General features: G+C 43.2%; 1 protein-coding gene across 1 annotated transcript; it reads right to left on the reverse strand.

Moving 5' to 3' along the window:
- Window positions 1-8,077: 8,077 nt before the first annotated feature.
- On the reverse strand, window positions 8,078-23,056 carry ism1 (isthmin 1). The gene is made up of 6 exons (XM_079559783.1): window positions 22,199-23,056; window positions 15,689-15,910; window positions 13,819-14,059; window positions 11,601-11,744; window positions 10,488-10,577; window positions 8,078-9,473 (listed from the first exon to the last, which is right to left on the reverse strand). Exons 1-6 carry the CDS (start codon window positions 22,331-22,333, stop codon window positions 8,956-8,958), a joined length of 1,350 nt encoding a protein of 449 aa, XP_079415909.1. The 5' UTR covers window positions 22,334-23,056; the 3' UTR covers window positions 8,078-8,955.
- Between the last annotated feature and the right edge of the window lie 2,497 nt (window positions 23,057-25,553).

A 25,553-nucleotide genomic window follows, 5' to 3' on the forward strand; every position in this document is an offset into this window, starting at 1 on the left:
GAGCCCCCAGGATCATTCGGGCGCGCAAACCCCTCCACCACGTTAAGGTGGCAGTTCCAGGAGGGGTGCACGGATGATATTTTTGATCATTCTCAGAACACAACTGTACTATGGGCCATACAAAGCTTTGGGGACCCCCTGCTATCTCTGCCACCTTCCAGTTGGGAACCACCTGTTTAGTTTGAAAATATTAAGCTAATATAAGCAAATATAATTTCTTGTAAACTTTTCATGCATGCACATATCCACAATAAGCCAGACTTGATGTAAGCTATGCAGATATGGTGTGACACGTGGTGCTCAGGTTGCAGCCGCCAATCTTTGACTGTTAATTATCACCGACATAATTTATCAATTTTGTATAGTCACACTTTAAAAAGGGTTTTTACTCCATTTTATGTTTGTGAAGCCCATGTAATGGTGCTAGTAAAATTTTACTTGAAATGTGTGATGGTCAAATCTATAATTGTAATAGGAGTTGGTTTAAGCTACTCTAAAGCTTGTACTTGAAAATACAGCTGAGCTAATATAAGCTTTTGTAACTGCACAGCTCTAACCGCGCTCACAAGGTCAATAAAACCTGTCTTGTTACACTTCTTGGTCTAGATTGTAATCCTTGTTTAATTCAATGTTTCTTCTTTGATTCCCTGTAATGCATAAACCACTGTATGTTTTACTGTTTCCAGGCCACTTTGTGCAAACCAAAACAGACGGCGTATATATAGACTGCACTGCGCTCTGCCAACATCGTAGAGCCCAGAAATTACATGTTGAACACAAGCGGGGAAAAAGTTTGTGAAACCTTTTTTTTTTGCATTGGAGGAAAGCTCTTTGTCTACGATGGGACAACGTGTACTTAAAAATAAAATAGAAATGTCAGCAGTTTGTATAGTTAAGTAAGAACTCAGCGATTGATCAGGCGAGTGGAGGCGAAGTGGGAGGGGGAAATGTGCAAAGCAGCAAGTGAGAATTTTCAAACCAAAGAGTGTAACGAATAGGAAAAAAGACATTTGAAAGACACATTTTTTGATGGATTGATTACTGGCTCAGAACAGTATTTGGGCCTGAATGTCATTTTTATTATAGATTCTAATCATGGGGTGAAATATTTCAAGCATTTAGTTGAATTGTAGATAAATAATCCCATTCATTCTTTTGAAAATCAGCAGTCTAGGGCCGCCTTTTGACAGGAGGGTAGAGCGTGTAGTTATATGGCTCTCCAGTCTTTTTGCCTTTCAGGTGTAACATGTCGCTGTGTCCTTACTCCTGACATCAGTCTGGCCCGGTGCGGTTGACAGCTGTGATGGGACAGCCTGGAGAAGGGCTTGTGTAATGGGACAGGAGGGATTGTGGGGGTGGGGGGGGGGGGGGTAGTGTTTGTTTTGGCTGCTCATGACCCTGGCCTGATCTTGAGGCTTCATCTTAACGGGAGACGCCTGTTACCTCGCCCCCCGCACCCACCCCACTCCACACCATTAGCTTGATTATACGCCATTACAGCTAGACCCCTTCTTTTCATCAATCCGTGTTGCCGGGAGACCCCTCAGCCCTATTGAAGAGCCCTCTTCCACGTCTCTCCTTCTCCCTCTCTCCCCCCCCCCCTTGCTTTGAAAACGGATCCCAGGTCTTTAAAAAGTGGATGAGACTCCCGTACCATTCAAGGTGTATCCAATGCCTCGCGCTCAGCAAGCCTCTTAAATGCAAAGCAGACGGCACAGCAAATAAAGATCAAAGGGAGCGCTCGCCTCGCCTGCCTGGCCCGCTGTCCGCACATGCCAAGCGACCCTCTCTCTCTCTCTCTCTCTCCACTCTTGTAGTCGTCAACTCAGGGCCACCTAAACCCCCCATGACACTGTTACAGCCTTCAATGTCAGTGTTTACGACCCAAGCACACAGGGTTAAAACTGGACTGCGTTTGCGGCCCTCATTGTCACATCAAGGCACTGCTGACCCTGGGAAGAAACCGCCCGTCTAAAAGAAACGTTTTTGTTCAGGCTTTTTTTAACGCTTTTCATAAACGTATTGTTTTGGAAAGATTTATGGCCAGTGCAATGCTTTGATTTCAGATAAAAGAATCCTACAGCATTTGGATTTGGGAATGGTATTGGAATGGTATCTTGGTATGTCTCAATTTGACTCGCATATAAAATCCCGCAGACTTACACCTGCCATACAGTAGGTTCCTCCCACAAATAGATTTGCATCTGTTTGGTATACTGGTAACTCCTACACCATTGCCCACGTGATGAATATTAATGAAATTAATCCGGGTAACTCTGTTGACAACTAGTTATTGTCCAGGTTGTGGCCACCGAAAATCCAAAGCTGCAGCAACAGAAAGTGATGTGAATGACCACCCTTCTCCATCTCTATCCATCTCTGGGCACAAGATCTTCATCGGCTTTACCCCAGGAGCTAGAGCAGAGCAACCTTTTTATATACTTTTATTACATTCATTTTGTCTTCTTGTTGTGCTTGAAAACGTGTAAGGTTTCCAAGCACAAGTTTCAGGCACTAGGTTAGTCCAAACTTCTTTCATCAAGGCCCAAATTCAGGAAGTATATATGGCATGGAGGGCCACAGATCGGTGGTCACTGCAGTAAAACATTGAACTGGGTGCATTTAAGAAAGGCCACCAACCTTTATTTAGGTGTGGAACCTAAACCTGTTACCTGCCAGCTTAGGTTCTCAAAGCCTATTGACGGGAGAGCTTACATCCTATATGCCAGTGTAATACCTCATTTTATCTTTGGTAATACCGTCTTTGCTCTGTCCGATCTCGTCAGATCTTTGAAGCTAATCATGGTAGGGCCTGGTTGTTGCTGTGATGGGAGAACGCCTAGGTGAATATAATGTGTGAGTGACACCACCACCAAGTATGGAGTGAATGTCCAGAAAAGAAAAATAAATAAATACAACAAATGCATTAATATTTTTATTTCATGTTTCGATATGTCGAAACATGTAACCTGTAAGCTTAACCTTTTGACATAGTTTCATATTTTTGTTCTTTGCTTCTTTTTGCAATATACTAATATTGAACTTGACACACACACGCACACACACACACACACAAAAGTTTAAGGCCAATGATTGAATTTCACCATTCAAATGATATTATTAGCAGTACAAGTGCCAAGGACCAAATTGTAAATAGCCACTGTTTGCACTGAAAAAAATCCCACTTCTTCAAATGTACTTGGCTCTCTTCTGTCCCGCTGCAGAGGTTAACTAAGGCCCTCTGAGATGCTCCACAGCTACTTGACCTGTTTGTTCAGCTGTACACCCAGCCACATGCTTCTGGCCGTCACTCCTTCCTCACATGACTGCTTCAAAGATAGGGCTGTGGCAAAGTGCAAGTAGTATAGTAATCGTAGGCTTGTACATAAGTGAGGACTGATTTTCAAAATAGAAGTGAATTCCTGCCATACAAAGTTATTGGCATTGTGGACAAAAACATCTGATTTTAATTTTTAGACAGGCAAGTCTTCAGAGTATTTTCTAGTATTTGCCAGCAAACTAAATTGTACAAACTTAAGTCTTGTTACATCAAACAATACTGTAATGCCGTGTAGGTGTACAATTTATTCTCAATATCTCAAGTAAATTTAGTTTGTAAATAAACCCATGTGACAGTATCCATTCTGCCAGCTCAACTTTCTTACTTAAGGTCAGCTATTCTAGATTAAAAGAAGTGAAAGAAAAAAGGCTTTTAATTAGGTTTGCCAGTGCAGTTAGGGCCCTGTGGTATTGTGGCGCAGACACTTCCTGCATTGTGCAACACCACCCATAAAGCTACACCAGCAGCAGCAGCAGTGAAGAAAGTAAAGCTAAAAATGTTTTTCCCACAGCAACACGACTGATGCCTGATTGCTGTCACACACCATTTAAAAACGCCAAGTGTTTACCATTGGGAACTGTTTCGCAAAGCCCAGCAGAGGTGAAATACTTTTGTAACAGTGTTTCTTGTTGGCCGGATAAGCAGATAAAAGACTCGTAAACATGACTTAGAAATTACATTGCTTAAATGAGAATTTCAGGATTCAAACATTGCAAAACATCGACCACCTTTTATTTCTACTACATTTCTTTTCTTTTTTTTACTTTTTAGGAGGAGGCCAGAGCAAATGATCATATTTATTGATACATTTTCTTTTTGTACCCCGCATGACTGAGTTAAGAATGCAGTGAATGCAATCAGTATCAGTATATAATAGTTTAGAGAGATCTAAATTTCCCCTGTTTAAATCCAACTGTGCAATTTAATATCCTCAAAAGTAGCTCTCTGCTGTTTTTGTTCAACCTCTTAACTCCCGCCTGAACTGAGCGCATTGTCTCATTTGGCTTTACCTAAATCTAAAAGCTTCTTAACTGGAGGGGAACAATGCAATGCCTCATTTGAAAGCTAAGACCTACAAATTGTAACTTTTTGGTCACACATTTTTTAAGCGTTTTTTGTCCGTTTTTTGTTGCTATTACGTTTGCTTTTTCGTCACGTTTTTGCTCTGCTCAGGTGAGGGTTAAAAGATAGAATAAACTTACAATGGAATCCAATCCCTGACGAATTCACCACAATAAATGATATACTGTATATTATATACTGTACTGTAACTATAAAAATGGGATGATATTTCCTTCCAAACACAAAAATAGAGACAAAATGCCTGTGATCATATCTTGGTGACGCTTAATGAGCCCTTTGAGATCCTTGATGATACACTCATTTGCTGCTTTGGCTCTGAAAATACCAACACAAAGACTGCATTTACTCCTTTTGCACAAATGACTCTATTAAAAGCAACTTGTGTAACTCTTTCAGTATAACTTCTTAAAGAGCTACACCATACATTTGACTTCTTACTCATTCCACTCTCCCACTCTTGGCCGAATGTTTACCTTTTGTACCTGGCTTCTTTCGGCGCATAGACCCTGAATGTTTTTCGGGAGTGGAAGAGTAATAGCGTTCTGTGGAGACATGTGGAGCCTGTCTGGAGCAGAGATAGTGGGAGCGCAGGGAAGGCCTAATGTTTTTAAATGAAGACAAACACCTCTCTTTGATCTCCCTTTGGCTCCTTCGCTCAGATGAAGCTCCATGCCACTTACAGTAATCGTAAAACCTCCAACCAACCTTTTAAAGCAGGCAAGACCGACTTAAAGGCGAATGTAGGTCAGTTTTTGTCTTTTCAAGTACTACGTTTTGTACCTTACATTGTAAAGATTATCCATTAAATGATGAACCTCAAGGACACACTGAAGCTACTGTGTATTGATTTTAGTTTAGGTGCTCTGAATGCAATGCTTTGAAACAGCATTAGATATAACTCTGGACTACACATGCATGAATATTTTTGTTATAAATTGTCCGGGCTTTTTCTTCTAGGTTATCACAACACATCTCCTGCCTCTCATCAGGATATTGCAAAATTCTAAGTAAAAGTAATGGTATTGCTTTGTATGCTCAATAAGTATTAATGAGCTTTAGTAATCTCTTTAGGGTTATGTTTTTCGGTTAAGAATGAGGTTAGGGTTAGGAGTGTTAGGGTAGGCCATGACCTAGAGCATGGTAGTTTATAATAGTATAATGAGAAGCTTATTAATATCTTTACAGGCAAATGTAATTGATGGCCTATTAAACCACTAATGCTAATACCTTATTAATATTTAAAGAGCATCCCTTAATCTAAAGCCTTACTGAAGTAATGGTATTTGTTGAAGCAGTTCCCATTGTTTAACTGGATACTTTTGTACGTCTTTGCTGTGTTTTTGTGAGGTTGGATTTTTTTTTCACTGCAGAGAGTTCATAATGAAAGCAGCTTTTAACCCCTTAACTCCCACCTGAACCGAGCACATTTTTTCCAGTTTGGCTTTACCCCAGTCCAAAAGCTTCTGGAAAAAAGCTGTGAAAATAGTAACAAAACTGAGACGAAAACAATGATGGAAATGTGACAAAAAAGTGAGAAAACATTGATGAAAAAGTGACGAAAAATTGATGAAAAAGTGGCAATAATGTCCCAAAAATGTCACAAGAAATTGACAAAAAATGGACGAAAAAATGACAAAAATGTGACCAAAAAATGACAAAAATGTGACCAAAAATGACAAAAATGTGACAAAAAATGACAAAAATGTGACAAAAAATGACAAAAATGTTACAAAAATGAGTTGAATACCCAACAAAAAAATGATGGAAAAAAATCTGATGACGTGAGGAAAAAGATCCTCTTGGTTCAGGCGGGAGTTAAGAGGTTAAAATGTAAACAACAGCTATCTTATCAGCTTAAAACATAGACTGTTGTGGAGCGGAGGGAGCTGCGCAGAAGGAAGTTAAAAGGAGGAGGTGGAAGAGCTGACCAGTGCAGGACACCACGCTTTGAAACGGGGACAAACCCAGGTGCACCGTTTCAGATGATCCGAGGAGCACTGAAGGCAGCCAGATGCTACAGTTTCCCTCAGGTTGACCCACAGTGGCAGCGCGGCTCAGTTGCATTGGTTCAGGACTAACACCTGAACACGATTTCATTGTACAGTTGCACAATGACAAATACAGCACTTACTTACTTACGTTGAACGACGCAGGGTGTTGTTTCTCCATACATGAGTTTGTAGATGGTGAGTAATGGGGCTGGTTGTAGGAACTGACTTCTGCTCTACACCAGCTTCAAAATGGCGTCATGTAACCTGCACAACCCTTGGTTACCCTGGGTATATATATATCAACATATGGGGAAAAGTAAAAATAGTCGTATGGCAGCGTAAACTGGAACTCCACTCACTCCAAGTACCCCACCTAAAGCCTACAGGTGCTGGGATAGACATGAGTCACTCACAACCCCAAACTTGAGGTAAATGCTAATGTATAGTCATACCAATGTTTTTATATTAACACAGCACTTCATACTTAGACCTAACTCTGGCCTGGCAGCTAAAGATCCACCCACACTAGACACCGTAGTCTTTCAGGACAAATAGCCCAGACAAAGTCAGCGCTTTCTCCATCATAAACCTGTGATTTACTGCAGATGATTTGGGTTGCTAATAAAAGGGCTAACTGTGATGCACATGAAGGAATCTAGTTTACAGTGCAGCGCCTGCAGTGTTCGGGACATGCTTGGGCCTGCCGTACCACACAGTCCCGCTCAGCTTTTACCATAGACAAGACAGGAATGAGGCTTCTATGAATGGCTTTCTGTGTGCGACAATGACTGCGGCACTCAGCATAGAGAAGGTGGTCAGGGAGCGAGAGAGAGGGCCCTGCCCCGGACTGCAACCAGCGAGTATGTGAAATTACCCAGGAATGTGAGGAGACATGCCAAAGACAGAAGAATTTGAGTGGCATTCTCAAGCAACCTTAGCCTCCTCTGTGCTGCCGGCTCTGTAAGGAATATCCCAATCCCATCAAAAGGCCGGGCATGAAAGCTACACACTGATGGAACTAATGGAAGTCTTGTGCGCTGGCTTAAGGCTGGTGCAGGAGGTTAACCCCAGAGATAAGGTGTTTTTTTCTGCCTTCAAATGAATGTCCTCTGACAGCGGCCGCTAAATCTGTGGCTTTGTTCACAATGGCCTCAGAAGTGGCCCAAAACATGGCACAGTGACCAGGCACCCCCACCTGGGAAATTAATCTACAATAACTTTATCAATCAAAATCCTGGCACATTCTCAGCGGCTGGAACCCTCCGTAATAAACCAATTCTTTGAAAAGAAGTGACGTTGCGCTAAAGTGGTTCAGTGGGCTCAAAATGGCTAAATCGGTAAGAGCGTTCGTCCATTAATTCAAAGGTATGTCCGAATCCCGGCTCCGACTTTGTGCAGACTGTTGTTGTGTTCATGGGCAAGTGCATTACAAATATAACCCATGATATTACTGTTTAACCTCTTAAGCCAAGTGCATTTTCTCCAGTTCAGCTTTAGCCAAATCTAAAATGTTACAACCTGTAGCCCAGAGTAAGTTTCCCAATGAGAAAATAAATGACCTGTTGTAGCAGCAACAGTAGAAGGCAACTCTTTATCTAACATCATGCTACGGACCTATTAATTTTACACACAAGTTGCAAACTCAATTCATTTCTTACCCATTTATTTATAGATTTGTATCTTAAAATTCTTTCCTTACAATTGTATTCACACATTCTCTCTGTTTAGCTTCGGCACCAACTGGAGGTAAACCAGAGGCCGTCAAGTTAGCATTAGCCACGCGCGACTTCAAAACGACCGCCATGGACACACGAGTCATACACAGCTAAAACATCCAAAAATAAATACTTTACAAAAATAATGCAACGCTTTTTTTGTTTGTTTTTTTTACAAAGAGGAGAGATCAGGCTTGTGAGAAGTTGGTCACAAAATCTATACCAACATACAATACGAAACCTGGAAAATGAAAGGAGAAATGGTTCTGGTGTATTTCTCAGTTTGAAACAACACTCACATTCAGATATCAGTCCGTGACAGTGGTTCTCAAGCTGTGGGAGGCGTTCCACAGGTGACACGCAGCAGCAGCAGCAGGCTTCCATCTTGTCTGTCTTAAAACTCTGGTCTGTTCTGAATTTTGCCTGATTTTGTCATTTGACTTCTGAGACATTCATTTCTTTGCTTTTGCCACGCAGCAACACGATGACATCACTGGCTTGTGGTTCGCATAACTGTGATGTACTTCTCTTATTCACGCCACAACAATTCTTTTCGCCAAGATCCATGATGCTGCAAAAAGGGAAGAACTGATCTATGACAAATATGGACATGATTTAAATTCCTTAAACAATAATTTTCCCTTTTTCAGAAATCCCTTTATCACAATAGCACAATCTGAGCTGCAACGCGTGACATATTTAGTAGTTCCTATCTCCATTCCATGTGTTTATACAGTTGAAATATAGTCCCAAATGTTCGTTACGTCCCAGTCCATGTACAAAGTCTTTTAACATTAACCTCTACTTGTGCTCCTCGAGGGAAAGTCTAAAATTCTCTGGCTTCTTCAAACTGTTTATAGTAGTCCTCATCCTGTGGGTTTTCGGGACACTTCTGCCCGTTGTTCGGAGGTCTTGCCTGGTTGTATCGACTCCAATCGCCTTTGCAAATGATCCACGGCAGGATGTCCACCTTGTAGTGCAGGTCGGCCGAAAACTCTATACTAATGAGGTTAGGAGTGCCCGCCCCCTTGCCGCGCATGATTAGCTTCATATTGTCGTCATAGCAGCAGTGTTGAGCGGCCAAAGTGGTGGACTCTAGTGTCAACATGGACCTGATGCAGTAGCGGGCGGTGGGTTTGTAGATTTCGAGTTTCTCTTTGGGTCCACTGGCGTCTTTCCACCTGAAGTCCTTCCCCGTGGGCGCGTCGTGGACATCGGCCGTGCTGTAGGCCACCTCCGTGGGGTACGAGCAGGGGCAGCTCGGCAGGTCATTGGCCACTTTGCTCATGTATTTCTTCAGGAAGTCGCTCTTGCAGTTCATCCAGCGCTCACAGCTGTCCGTATCTGAAAAGGAGTTAGACAGTTATTATTTAATTTCAAAAAGAGCGGTATTTTGAGCGTCTTTGGTCTGTGTGTCTCAAACTTTTCACTCCAAGGGACATTTTGCAAAAAGTTCGTCTTTTGAGTACAGTAAAAAAACAAAACAATAGATCCGCACAACTCATCAATTTCTTATTGGTGAGCATCACAGTTGTGCAGATTGTTTTTACTCTGTACTGTTTTTTTTATCCAGCTGACTGGTTTAGAGCTGTCTTTCCTCTAAAACTGACTTTTGAGTAAAACTAAATTTAAAACAGGACTATATAAAAGGATTATTCCTGGTCTAAACTAGGTCTAACCAAGAGGTTCTTGGAACCACGAATCTCTGATTGTCCTCCACACCCAATCAGATGAGATGAATTCATGAGTTTAAAACCATGTGTAAACCCACATTTTAGTGGGTGTATTGCTCTGAGTGAGGGAATAGTTATTTAAGTGTCTAACATCATAAAATCAACATCAGAGAATTACACATTTTATGCAGGGAACGCCTGCATATGGCTCAGACCCTGGTTTGAGAACCACTGAACTCATCATAACTAAAGACTTTGCAGACAAGGACTCACTCATCACATATCCATTAAAAAAGTTGACTCAATTATAGAAAGACTAAAGACAGGACTTCCAGTGCCACATAATGTATGTACTGTTGTTGGTGGAGATTATACTCTGCATTGTCACATTCACAAGTAGCAGCCTTACCATTAGGCTATCAGGGCACCATCATGCAGGTTTTAATGTAAATAAAACAAGACTGTCAGACATGAAAGTGAAATAAAGTGCATTTTGTGACGTTAATGCTCGCTGTCATTGGTAAGATTGAGAACAGAGATGCTGGGGGTGTTAGCTGTGGCAGACTCTGTAATAAGCAGCAGGTCAGGCAGGAGGAATGCTAAATGTGTTCAGAAAGTACCAAGGCCAGATGGATGGAGTGCCTTTGACAGAGCAGGCACATGTGAATGAGAGACAGACACTTACCAACTCCAAAGAGCTCTGTGGCATTGAAATCATCTGTTCCTGCCAGCAGACTCACTTCAGTAGCGGCTGTCTTGAAAGCGTCCTCAATACCTGTGGACACATGAGGGCACATAAAAAGATGGTGAGAATGATGAAAGACGCATCAAGATGGAGACTGTAGATTTTTTCCAGACAGGTCAGCCATTTTGAATCGTCTATATCATGAACAATTGGCGAGGTCTGGTCTATATTGGAGTTGGGTGCCATGAATTTACATTTAATCTAGCTCTGAACCACATACTGAAACATGGTGCAGAGAGACCAAATGTTTCAGCCTGATGCAAAAAGACAAAACAAAAAAACTTCAACCAATCAAAGCAAGGTTGAACAGTCTTAACCCCATCTCATTGTTGATAAATGTATAGTAAATACAATTTGACTTAAAGCAGAACTATGTAACTCATGCCCCTGGAGGCCATAAGCATGTTGTGTGTTTTTTTACGCATTAATTGTCCGTAAGAGAGAGGGGTATTGTACATTGTGCCACAACTCAATGACACAATGGAGATCATTTTTTTCACTCAAACTTGGCTGTAAATACTGCGAAAGTGGTGCTAGCCCGCAGTTAGCTTTGCCCGTTAGCCTGTTAGCTTCTTCCTCATGATTCCATCATGCATTGGGTCTTGTATTGCTCCCAGAGGGACGAGGAAAAGAATTTATTAAGGTAAACAAGTTACTTAGTTCTGCTTTATTTACAAGTACTGTATATTAGGAAGCGAGGCTAGTCTTGCGCAAGGACTCACCGGCAGTATACATTGTGGGGTTGAGTTCAGCATTAGAAATCTTCTTTTCTGATTCCATCTAAAGCATGAGTGGACAAACTGTAGGGCTGGAGGGAGCACATGGGCACTGTCTAGCAGCCCTTCAGTCTGGCTCTAAAACTAAACCAAACCTGGCCAACACACTCCCAATGAACTCTAAAACCAAACTTTGATGTATTGGCAAAAAAAAAGTATAAACGTTTTTTTGAGAAGTGCACTCAAACCGCAAAATTGCTCATGAAAAATCAATTTCATCCAGGAGTTCTGCCAATAATGGTTTCGCATCACAGTCTACAGTATTGCGATGTCCTACCTGGGCAGTTGGGCATATCACAGGTCCTGGACTCTGTGGCAGTGCAGGCGTATCCACACGACCTGGTCCTCTTCTGGTTCCCGTTGCCACACGTGACGCTGCAGCTGGACCAGCCGCTCCAGTCGCCCTCTCCATCCATGTAGTCTGCGGCAGAGGGAGAGAAACAGATCTGAGCCCCGGTGCGCGCCACATGCCGGACCCTCACAGGCCTGCGAGCATTCCTTGCTAATAATCTGTGGGGGTGGGACCTGAAAGGCCGAGAAGCTTAGGGTTTTGACTTTGACCTTTTAAGAGAAGAAAGCGCATCTGGAAAAGCACACTATTGATCATAGAGGATAGTTTTTATGATGTGGGTTGTATTGAGCTACATTACTCTGTTACGTTTTCTTACATTATGCCTCTCCCCATCACAAGGTAGGATTTATACAGTTAAAATTCCAATTCCAAGTTGTACACATTTCAATTTTTGGGGACGCAAACAGGCACTGGACAGCGCTCTATCCGTGATCCAGTGTTTGGCAAATAGGAAGTGAAATGGCAAGAAATCCTCCAGCTCCTCCAATTATCCCTGAGCAGATCTTCTATGATGGGAATACATGGAAACGGTGAGCTTAGGCTTCAACCACTTCACTGCATCGATGTTATCCCCACCGCACGCTAACACACGCCGCTAACACATCTTGAAAGCAGCTCTCCATCAATGAGCAGAATGAATGTGGGCATGTTGGGATGGAAGTATTTCTGGCCATGCTCCAAACCGTTCCTATACGCCCCCCCGCTGCCATCTGCCCCTCATTATGAGCGCTTTGTATGAATACTGCCCAGATAGATGCATAGAAAGCCTGGTTCCTGTCTTCTTATAATTCACTTGGTGCAACAAGTGGTAGTGTGGCTGATGCTCATGATACTGACCAGATTTTGCAATGCAATTCACCCACACCTTCGGGGCACATTAGCATTTTCTGTTTTGCGTACTTAAGTAGCATTCAGATTTATTTCTGCATATTCAACTATTTCAAGCCTTTCATCAGCAGAGAGATCCTTTTTCTTTCCCTTATTGCTTGAAAATAGTGGTCTGCTCAATAATGTGGAACGTCCTTTTTCAGTAGTTTTTCCCTTAACTGGGCTTACCTGACAACTAATCATCCCATGTCTCTGAGATTGATGTCAGTGATTGAAAGAGCCCTGAGACACAATACCATCCATGAGTTTCATTGAAGAACTTTTTTGACCTTTATGACACTGAAATATCATTTGTATAATCATTTGGAATGCAGTGTACAAACTTCACACTGACAGCTATTGGACCTTCTTTTTATAGGCAGCACACAGACTATCTTACACTTTTGGCTACTCTGCCCATCTTTCTGGGAACAGATATCCTCTGTGCTAGATGACCCACACCGCTTGCCCACAATTATAATCATTAGGTTAAAAACCATGACACTAATGAAGATAAAACATTTCCCTGTCCATTGGAGTGGGATGAAATGAAGTATGAAGGAGTCGACCGCAGCGATAAGCCAGAAACATTAAACATGGGGCTATGGTTTGGACCTAAAAAGGCTTTGTCAGACCGCTGTAGTACAAGTGCAAGTGGATAAAGTGTCATTTTCCACAGCGCGTGCATTCCTGTTGAACCATGTTGGTTTGGGCATGCTCCGACACGGGACGGACGAATACTGTACGAGTGTGATGGGAGTGAATTCTTGCGCAGCTGATTTATCTTTTGGGTTACCGTTGTGGGAGTCGTGTGGCGGAACAAGTCAGCTTCTAGCCCCTGATCCCGCTGGTTTAACTTTGATGTCGAGATGTGTTGTAAGTGTGTCACGTTGCCGGTCTGTTCCACATCGGAATCCAGCTCATAAAAGAGTGTTAAAGGCTTCAGTAAGAGTACTCGCCTGGGACCACTGCACTTATTATGGTGACAGCTTAAATCAGCAAATCGGAAAATTACAGATTCCTCATCGGACTACGGGCATCTGTCGGATCCCTGTGGACCAGCTCTAAAAGCATATGGCTAAAAGGCCAAGTTGACCTGTCTGTTTTTTAAACCCAGTGAATGTAACTTATGTTTACTTTATTTTAGTAGTTTTGCTGTTTTGTTTGCAAGGCTTGAAGACTGAATTTCGCACTTAGCTAAAGACAGGCAAACACCTGGACAAAGATGGCCTAAATCCAACTTATACCAATGATGACGCCTTATGTTTCTTCTCACCATATTCACTCTGAGCCTTGGCCCTGCTGCCTCCTCTTCGGTCCCAGTCTGGGGGTGGCCTGAGGAAGTTGCTGTCTTCAGATTTGGTCCTGTGCTCCTCTGTCTGGTGAGTGTTGGAGGACGGAGAGGAGTGGGGCCACCAGTTCCTCCAGTTTGGAGAAGCCCAGCTGGGTTTGGTTTCTTTACGGAGACCTTTCTCTTGCTCATGGCCTTCCAATCCATCCACAACTTCTATCGTTACCTGTAGGACAATATAAAGCATTGCCATATTCAATACTAATATCCATAAGACAATTAAAACACATATTATCATATTATGTTTGGTTGCAGGGTTAGTGTTTTGTGCATTCCCAATGTGTGTCACAATAAGTTCAACGACCCCTCCTATTAGCTTTTTCTTTTATGTAAAGAGCTCAACGTCAGTCTATGACAAAAATAGAATTTGTATCATGTTTCAAAATACAAAGCAAAAACTCATACTTTGATTCTGTTATTACTAGTGGTGATGCATTGGGAGGTCACAAAATAACATTGTTTCTTTGACATCTGTGTCAATATTTTCTCTACTTTTCCTCTTAAACTATTATTTAAAATATATTCCTTAGACTGCAGGATCACAAATTAAATTTTTAACAAAACTATCACAACACAATTTGATACATTTATCCCGTGACGGCCTGAAAAATGCTGAAGACCCCAGCCTGGACAGGAGATATTAGCTGTTTAGGTACCAATAAACTGATAAAACTGAAGCCATTTTTAGTCTTCATTTTCTCCTGGCTCTTTACTCGGACAATCCTTATTCTTCCTCAGAAAGCTCTATATTTTTGATTCTTTCAATTTCTCACATGACGCAAACCCATGTAGTCACATTATCAGTGCCCGATCCCCAGAACTCGCCCCTCTCTCCCTCTGTCTCTCCCGTTCGCCCTAACACATGTGCCTCCCAGATGAGAGGGGACCACCGCCGCCCCTGCTCCCCTGCCCCTCCGCCACCCTCTCTCTCCACCTAAACACGGAGTTCAAAGGGCTCCGTGGCCTCCTCCAGACCATGAAAGCCAGATGAATCCCAGGATCAAAGACAGCCCCCACCGCACCGCCCTGTCCCTCCACAGCCTCACGCCCCTGCTCGATTGGTTACCCAGCTCTCTTCCCACATCTTGAGGCCTCGAGATGGCGAGTGCACTTTTTTTGTGTGTCCGTGCTGGGATTTAGGGCTGATGCCTTCAGATATGGTAAGGAGGCCCTTTCGCTGGATTAGACAGGGAGATGATTTAAACGCATCTGCGCAGTGAAGGGAGCATTAACATAAGTGCGAGTGTTAGTCAATGCCTTTCAACTGGCATTATGATGGACCTCTCTGTTTAATATGAGGCAGGGGAGGCAGAGTGTGACTATGTGCAGCATCTATCCTCTTCCTGCTTTCTGTACGGGCTTCCTTCCTAATGTGTGCTTAAGCAGCCATGTCTTACAAGCAACAGCGGAATCAGCATCAAACGCGCTTCTAATACTCGGAAACTACACGATAAAGCTGTTTTCGCATTGGGTCATCGAAGTAAAGCATTGGAAAAGGACCTAATGTAATTAAATCTAGTGTTGGTCTACCCATTAGTCAAAGCAAAGCAGCAACATTTACAAGGAGAAAAATATATCAACATCATCTTTCCCTTTGGCATTCTTTAACTTCACGCCTTACTTTGCCATCAGTCATCTCCGCCTGTTTCCCCTTCTTTACCATCACCAATGCACTCGTACTAGCTTTATTGTTTTGCTGATGTTCACTAGCAGCTATGGTTCAAAGTATCTCCTTTCAATTTGTAAGCTTTACTACTAACAGTACATTTTGCTTCTTTGCCTGTCTCTGACATACCTGAATGTTTGGATTCTGCCCGTTGATGTCGGCCTTGGAGAGGTCGGGGAAGTTATGCAGATCCAAGAGGAAAGCTCCAGGGCTGTCTCGGTGCAGGCCTCCTCCAGTGCCTTGTGCCCAGGGCAGGGTGGCGGGACGATGGGACAGGCGGTGTCCTGGGCCAGACCTGCGCCCCTCAGACTCCAGCTGACCAGAGGAGCTTCTCTTTGCATTGATGTTATTCTGTTAGAGGATTAAAGGGAATCATATGAACAAGGTAGACAGATAACCTACCATTTAGAATCAAAATGACAGATATGGTGTGTTCACTGCTCCTTAGCCACAATGCAGACTTGAAACTGCAATACCGTGATTTCAACAGTCAACTTTCAGATTGTAAATAATCAATCATTGCATTCACTGCGAGTAGCTAAACATGGCAGTAACTGAAGAATTGTATATTCCTGGGTTCGCCTTTTGTTGACTGTGCAACTATGGCTTTGTAGCGATCATGGACCAAAGCGTAAAACAGGGCACGCTTCTTACTTGGGGCGTCTGTCTGCGCAGACCAGAATGACTGCATGCAGCCTGTACTTACGCCAATGTCACAGCTACACCGTATATTTTTCCATTTTTAACTGACAGTGTGCCTCTATAGCTGTTTATAGCTCACACTGGGGCAGCCTGGTCAAAAAAAAAGAATGGGAGACCAATGCTTTTCTTGCACTTACACAGAAACCTACGTACATAGTACATAGTGAAATAATTATGCCTCTTTACTTGTAGACAGAAAAACATTTGGTCTGTTGACGGGGGTTGTAAGTTCAGCAAAATGAACAGCGACAGTACACGGCGTATGTCCCCCGTCAAACATATGCGGAGACGAAACAATTGCTTCTCAAATGGACAGACGGGCCAAAGTAGTCAGCAATCTTGTGTTCTGGTGGTGGCAGCGGAGAGATCAAAGATAGTCATCAATCACCGCTCTTGTTTTCTTTTCCGTGTCCCGTTTCTGCTCCTCGGTGTCTCTGTGGTGAGCCGAGGCGGAGAGAATGGCAGCGGGGCAGGACGCTGCGGTGGCTGCGGTGCCACAATAGCCCCCAATGGAGCGCTTTGAGTCCAGCCAAGGTCAGAGGTGGGGAGTAATGGTCATCAATTTACTCTGTTGCTTTACCTTAAGGGACATTTTGAAAGTGGCCAAGGCAAGTTTTATGTTTACTATTATATACCTTACTATATTTACCTCAGTGCTTGCAGATTGTGTTTAACCTGTTCCCAGCTCGATCTTTGGGTGCACAAAGAGCAAAGGCATCTACACATAAGACTTACCGTGTCAAAACAGTAATGAAACTCATCAAGCTCAGACTGACTTTGGGGAGTTTCTTGGTTAGAAGCTACAGGTTGGAGACTCCTGCCTCAAATGGAACAAAGGAACTCCGTGGCCACCATTTCCTATTCTGAGTAAATGCTGTGCCATGAATCAGCGAGGCCCAGTGTGATCACACAATTGAGAGCAACGAGTTCCAAACGCACAGCACATGTCTTAATGCTAGCTACTGCCATAATTGCACTAATTATATAATTGCCTGTAATTTGAAGGCAAAAGATAGCTCTTCTGTGTGTTGCCTCCAGCCGCCAAATAAAAAGGGAGCATTTAGTCTTTATTATTATCATTTTTTATGGGCTTCTTAGGAAATCATCAAACTTGGGAACCAGTTTTGAAAGCTCTGTCGACAATTGAAGCCGAGCAGCTCATTATGGTTATAGAGACCTGTAAGCTTTTGCCAGCGAATTAGTTATTGACCCATTATGAAAACATCAGAGGATTCTCTATGGGTTTATCATAAGTACTTGAGTCTCAAGATGGCCATCCGATAACCCTGCCTTTCAAGTGCACATACTCTGTAAAGCCACTCCAAGGGATGGTGAAATAACACAAAAAAACTAAGAATCAATCACACACCTATGGCAAATATAATAGGAATCTACTTTCATCTCTTTATCAAAAGGAAATTACTCATGGGCCACACACGCGGCTTTGATCCGGTTGAGTTTTATGATGCTGATTGAAATTTAGATGCAGAGCCAGAAAACACTTAACAAGTGCAATGCACCGTCCACGGCCACTGAAAAGAAATAGTCTTGTGTTGCTGCAAGATGCGTGTCCTCAAAGTTAAGCCATCTTATGCAAACATTCAAAAGTGTAGATAAGGAAAAGGCCACTGGCACAGCACACATGTTTTATTGAATAAGCCAGACTTATTTGAACTCATAGACTAAACATTAATCCCTCAGTATTTAGTGTAATCGCTTTCTTACCGTGTTACGCATGTACTGCAAGTCGGTTGGTGCGGTTTTGACAAAACATTGGTTCATTTTGAGGACAAAATGTAAAAGCTGACTGTAATAAACTCTATATGCATCATTGTTTACTGTGTGTCTATCCTTGCCATGCCATATGTTGATGCTTTGCTTTTTCTCTCTTTGTTTATTTACCGCTCAGCTATATACAGAAGCTTTCATTTTCCGATTTCCGAACCAGTGACATTCCATAAACATTTTTATGTTACACTTTCCTCTGGCATTTTTTCTTTAATCCATAAAGGCTTTTTCAGGTCAACTATCCACAGAGAAATGGTATAGGAAGCATTTTAGCCTCAAACAAAAACACCCCTGGAATGTAAACACAGCGTTCTCTTTATATTTACAGTTCAACGTAATGAAACTGAATCACTGTCATTCAATCCCAGCTGTCCATCTTTTCCAATCAAGCAATCGTGCCTTAAACCGTTCATATAAATAAGTCTCATTCCACTCATCCTGCCACTTTAACAGTGTAGTGCAATCTTTTATGACCAAATCCCCAGTGTAGCAGCAAAACCATACACCTCCTCAGCCTCTTCATTCCCTCCTCCTCATGATTCTTATGCCCCCGTGGGAAAGAAGTCTTTCCCTTTATTGCACTTCTACCTGCCCAAGTTCAAACACACACACAGATACTTTATTATATCTTAATGTGTTATATTTTTCTCTGGTTGAAATAATAATTGCATTGAACCAATGATTTACTCAGACGGTCACCACAGAGACCAAAGATGAACACATTGACTGTCATGCAGCTTCTCCCTCTCTGTGGATCCCTTTGAGAAGAGCCCGCTCTGACAGTTTCAAAAAGCCGAATCAGCAGTGCTCCTCTTTGAAGGCGTCCTGATTTACAGTCTCTCCCTCCGCCGTGTGAGCGGGTCCTCATCAGGGAGCGGGCTTTAATTTGGAGATCAAAAGTGACACACCATTGCTCCGTTGATGTGGGGCCTCCCAGGATGTCACCCCCCGTCCTGAAGAAGCATCAATGAACAGTGCACATGGCTGCCCCCTCCCTGTCCTGCCTGTGTCTTCCCGCTCCCCCTGTTTCACTCTGTGCTTAAAGGGGCATGACTCCAGTCTGAATTGGGAGCCACTCAGGGGTCCTTCCCCCGGGGAGGCTGCAGGAAATGAAGGCACTGCACATTGTGCCAGATGCTTTTCAACACTACACTTGTGGAGGTGCGAACCGAAACTATCCTTCCTCAGTCACACGCCTCATCCTGTGCCCATGGATATTGTTTATCCACATCAGTGTTTCCCAACCAGGGGCATGGGGACCCCTGAGGGTACTTGAGCACTTAGCAGGTTGTGGAATTATTTCAGATTCTAAAAGATAAGGTGAAAAGTGAAATATTTAAATTTGTGAGTATTTTACTTAACACTCTTGTAAATTCTGCATAATGTGAGTTTAATTGAGCACGTTGTGAAGATACTGGTAGAATTCTGGAGGTATGGGGTACTCGGAGTAAAAATTAACAGCCAAAGGGGTCGACATGACAAAATCAGCACAATGGACCCTTCACTGTAAACCATTAAGGGTGTGACAATATGGGCAATATTCTGATATCACAGTATGTACTTTCTCGTACTGTTTTGAACACTTGCATCTGCAGCTTCTATTGCTTCTTTGGCTGTTTGTCTATCCCTTTTGCAATTTGCCATTGCCTTGACAGTGACCAGTTATTCTCAGGTCCTCTTCATAAAAACACATTTAAAACATAATTCACATAGTATTCTAAAACATATCTGTACAATATTAACCTGTAGGACAATATTTGCTTTTTTCTTTCTTTTCTTTTCTTTTTGTCGACCCGTTTCCTATATTGGACATCACTACAGGGTAAAGAATGGGGAGAGACATTCAGTGAACTGTCAGAGCCGGGATCCCGCCCACAGGGCATTCCTTTCTCTTAAAAAAGCCCCAAAACAAAACATGATAAAGTACTAGTTCTCATCGATATGCCCGTGTGCCCAATGACAGCTCTGAATCCCGTCTTGCTGCAGGTGCAAAGAGCTGCTTCATCCTGTCATTTGTGCCACACTCAAAAGCATCTTAAATATGACACTTTGGGGGGGGGAACAATGCACCCCCCGGGCCATGACAAACCCGGCTGAAAGATGACATCACCCTCTTCTGTGGCAAACCAGTCTAGCACATCCCCACATAGTCAGCGCATTCAGGAGCAAGAAGCCATTCAGCCCCCGTCTCCCCATGGGGCGACGCTGCGCTCTTTCATCAGCGGCCAGAATCCAAGTGTAAATGTTAAATGCATGTTGGTTTTTTTGAATTGTTGTACATCGGTCGGTCAACAGGGACTCCCTTTCTCATTGTGCACGTCCTGTTCAGTGTTGGCATAGGGACAAATATTTGATAAATTCCTGGAATATTTCCTGAGCTTTGCATGCCCCACTATCTGTCCGAACACTGGCCTGCTGTTATAATGATGCACTTTCAGAGTCAGGGGTAATATTATTTCGAGAATAAAGCAACTTAAAGCTAGGCCTCTGTAATCTTGGGAGTTTAATTTGGAAGTAAATGTGACAAGACAGAAACTGAAGTTGCTAAAATTGAGAACTTAATTGGGAACAGAGGTTGACCCAGCCCAATGCTACACTTAGTCTTGATACAGCAATGGTCCTCAAACTGTGGCTACTCTGCAGTTAGTCTGTCTTTAATTTAGAGTTAGTTTTATTCATGTCTTTGACCACCTTTTGGTCTTCCTGGTTTACTTTATTCTTGGTTTAGGACAACTTCAGGCCTCGCATTGTCATAGGCTATCGTTTAATGGTTATCGAAAAGCCCCACATTTTCAAAGGCACTTGGTGTAAAAGGCTTGAGGACCACTGATTTAAAGTTTCACCACAACTAAATGAGGACACACCAAACCACAGAGTACTAAATTTGGCAAACTGAAATCACAATAATCAAGGTCACTCATTTTAAATTTCAACCGGAACAAAACTAAACAGAAACAGACTTTAACCAAACAAGACTTTAGAATATGCGTTGCCCTCTGGTGACTCCTTTGCGCACAAAGCCAGTCTTCAGCAATGCAACTCAAATTATTTTCATTCATTCTTGTCAGAGCCTAATAAAGCCAAACGGAAGGCCCTAATTCCAGTGGGCATGAAAAAACATTTATCACCAGGAGATGAAGAATGAGCCACCAGAGTGTTTCATCCATCCATCCATCCATCCATCCATTTTCTTCCGCTTTATCCGGGGCCGGGTCGCGGGGGCAGCAGTCTTAGCAGAGATGCCCAAACTTCCCGATCCACGCACACCTCCTCCAGCTGTTCGGGGGGACCCCGAGGCGACACCAGGCCAGCTCGGAGACATAGTCCCACCACCGTGCCCTGGGCCTTCCACGAGGCCTTGTCCCACTGAGTGTTTCAATTGTTGCTAAATATACATCAAAGCACCAGATACAAGTTTGCAAATACCAGGCTCAGCTTAACTTTATGGTGAAGAACTTTATGGTGAAGTGGATGGTCAATGGGCAGTTTAACTGCATTAGAGCTGGTGTGGCTGCTGAGCCCAAATACTGCAGGCTTAGTAGGACTTATATGAGTAAACAACCCCAGAAAGTTGAGAATATATTTGCGTTTTGTCCAGTCTAACATCATTTAGATGATTTATCACATAGAAGGTTAGGCTTTGGGACTATATGGTAGTTCCCCAAATCTAATCTGGGCCATATGTGAGTAAAAGCATGTAGTACTAAAAAGCACCAAAGTAGCGTTTTAGTGGGAGCTGAACCATGTCAAAACCTGGATTAAATGATATGCTTAAATTGAAAGCTGCCAGTCTCTTCCAGCTCCTGCTTTGAGTGATGTTCGTAAGAGCTGCGCTCCTGGGGTTCGGCTCTGACCCTTGTCTCATCAACTGAACGCTTGGCTGACAGTGATGAGCATATGATGACAGAGAGCTGCCTGCAGCGAGCATTTAATCCCAACAATAGGGAGGTGTGTCTGGGATGAGGCTGATCTCTGACCTGCCTCTCTTCTCCATCCTCCGCTGAAGGACGGACCGACTGACAGACAGACTGTCTCTAGGGATGAGTAATCAATGAGCACAGCGGCGCACATCTTAGCGCATAAGGCAAGAATAGAGCCTTTGGTTAATGCCTAAGATTATTTTACACACTACTCCTGAAAGAAACTTACCTCTGTCAGAGCTGCGTCCTGGTCTAGGCTCGTCCCGTTCGCCTGTGGCAGCGGGCTGCTCCGCAGGACCGTGATGTGCAGTGTAAGCAGAAGAAGTCCCAGCAGGAGCAACAGTTCCGCCGCCAGACGCACCATCCTTTTGACGCGACCGCTCTTTGGAGCCTCTGTGACCTGCGGGTCTCCCACTCCTCCCGGTGCAGAGACTCCAATCTCCGGATCCGCCGGGGACGAGGAGCCGCAACACCACTTGGGAGCCACCTCGGGGATCAGGAATGCAAATAACGAATGGAAAATGATCGAAGAGGGTTTTTCAAAATTGTGACTTGAGTTAAATCCAGGTTCCTCTCAGAACAGCGTAAACAAGCACTCTATCTCTCTATGGAGTTTCATTTAGATTTAATTGAAAAAAATAAATAATAATAAACAAAGTTTTTCTTTTCAGTCCGGTGCGCTGCTCTTCACTTCACGCTCTTGTTGCGCGTAAAACTTGGAGCCGTGTTCCCCCTTGTTGTCCCCGCCACATTCTCACTGTCTGAAGTTCTTCAAGTCCACTTTACGACGTTTTCTCTCCTCATTCTGTGTCAAGCACCTCCGGAACCTTGTGTCAAAAGTTAACCTTCCCTTGGAGACTTCTTGCGGAGACTCTTTCATGCACAGATCATATCCATTTCTACTTTCGAAAGTTCATTGATAACATATCTTCAAACGGTGTATAGTCGGTTCGCTGGAGAAAACAAGTCAAGCCAAATCAAAAGTAGAACCCACTGAGACACACGCTGTTCCTGTTGTGCGCTTTAGTGGTGGTTTTATACCACACGCCCCTGCGCACGCTCCCTCCCCCTCGTTAACTCTTTCGCCCTCAAAGCGTCCCACACAAACCAAATCCGGAGACACCAAAGTTTTTTTTTTTTTTTTTTTCGGAACCGCGTGGACTTGTGGTTCAAACTGCGATCCAAACGCGCCAAATGAAATGCCAAATTACGCATGGAATTGCTGAGCTAATCTTTTGAACATTTTGCGGGGAATGCTTGAAATCTCCTTTCGCAGTCCTGAAGTAACCTTGGTGGTCCCCGGAGGCGCAGTGGCGCACAGGCGCGTCGCGGAGGCAAGAGTCCTCTCGCCTCTGTTCCTGTGTACACAACAGCAGCGGCTCGCGTTACAGTGTTTGTGTGTGATTTAAAAGCGCTGTAACACTTCACTTGAACAAGACAAACGGTGACTGTAATGTGCTTAAACCGTTTATTGTGCGCTTCAAAGGACTCATTGTGTCAAGTCAAGGAGAGTCAGTTTAACAGATATGCGTCACTTAAAGGTTGGATATCGCTCTCAAAGTTGATACACACTTCAGTAATCGTGAAGCGTAATTATGATAAACTGGTTCAAGGATGTTACTGTCCCGGATTATTACTATGTTTTTAAGTTAATGTTTTACCTCCTTCATCAACATCATGACACTAAGTGATTCAATAATCCAATAAACTCATAGAGCTGCTTCTTCTGTATAAAGTGTCAGCCACAGTGATTCTCAAAACAGTAATCCCTGTTTTGCACAGACCCATCGGCAAGCACAAAATAATGTTCCAACTAGACAAACTCTGCCATATTTGGAGGATAATTAAAGTAAATCAATTCCCCACACGCTGCCGTGTGCTGGGCCCCGGGCAGCACAGAGTGGGACAAGAACAGACTGAACAAGCTGGTCAGGAGGGCCAGCTCCGTCCTGGGCTGTCCCTTAAGGTGAGGGACAGGAGGGTGTTAGCCAAGATCACCTCATCATGGACAACATTTCCCACCCACTGCAGGGGACTGTAGAGGAGCTGAGCAGCTCTTTCAGTGGAAGACTGAGGCACCCTCAGTGCAAGACGGAGCGCTACCGCAGGGCCATCATCCCCACAGCTGACTGACTGTATAACACTACTGTAAAGTAACTCACGTGCAATAACCCCTTTGCAAAATGACGTGCAATAATTTCTGTGTCAGCGCCAACCTGCACTAGGACTGTAAACTTTGCACTGCCGATGTTGACCTTGATATTGTACTTTTTATAGTCTGTTCTACTTTTTATTTTATTTTATTCTTGTTTATATTTCTGCCCCTTAAGATTTTTGCTTTTACTCATTGTAAATAAGATACCTCTTTTAACTATTTGCACATTTCCTGTCTATTTTGCACACCCTGAGTGATCTTATTGAATGCCGAATGTAACAAGTGAATTTCTCCATTGTGAGATAAATAAAGGATTAGCTTATCTTATCATAATTCAACCTACTTTGGTCTTCTTTTATCTGATGCTTTGGGTCCCAACCTCAAGATTTGGAATCACTGCTATTCAGCACACACAGTGTATTCAAATAACAACTGCTTAGAAATGAAGAAATGATTAACTATCGAAATCTTTTGTTACCGTTCTCCTCCTTAGTCCGCACACTAAAAAGCTGTCATAACCATGCAAATCTGTCCTTTGTCTGCTCCACTTCAAAAATCCCTTTGCACAGAATCAAACAATCTCTTCTGTAAATGGAAAACAGAGAGCGGCGAGAATGGCCCGCTTGCTTTGAATGCAGTGGTGTACATCAAAGGTCTTAGCAGAGAGAGGATCCCCTTCAGAATAGCAGCTACATGCCATTCCAATAAGTGCGGCGCATTTGGATCTGCAGTTCAAAAGAGGCTGGTGCGGCCAGGTCTCCGGGGCCTCGCCACCGGTAGTCTGGCTGCACAGATGTTTCGAATGCCAGCTTGCACCATTTGCCACTTCTGCTGAGGTGGAGGGCAGCTGGGAGTGACTGAGGCAGCTCTGGTACAGGAGACATGTGCTGCCCACCTTGTGTTCAGTCAACCTTTATTACACACCCAGAGTCATATAGATGTGTTTAGGAAGGGCTGCAGATACTTTCATATGTGGAAACTTCTACATGTTTTACTTCATTTCGTTTCATTCAATGTTTCAGAACATGTGTGTGAGTTCACATCATTCCTTCATTTCACACATAATATTTCAAAGTAACAATACTCGTTCTATTACCCAAAGAAGAAGGTCCTGGGCTCAAAATTCAGATCCTCAAGTTTCTCTAATGTTTTCAGTGTCTTTTGGCCTCCCACAGCCACCAAAACATGTACCATATTCTCTGGACAATAAGTCGCACTTTTGGTTTGGCTGGGGGTGCGACTTATACTCAGGTGCGACTTATATATAATGTTTGTTATTTTGACACTGACAGCCGCTAGATGGCGCTCTAGCTAGGCTTGTGTGCCAGTATCTGCTACTCCTAGACGGTTGTACAATGACAAATAAAGCACTTACTTACTGTACCACTGAAAATATAAAAAAAAAAACATATAGTTGCTCAAAGGTTGC

This window comes from Gobius niger (assembly GCF_951799975.1).
Source record: "Gobius niger genome assembly, chromosome: 7".
NCBI lineage: Eukaryota > Metazoa > Chordata > Actinopteri > Gobiiformes > Gobiidae > Gobius > Gobius niger.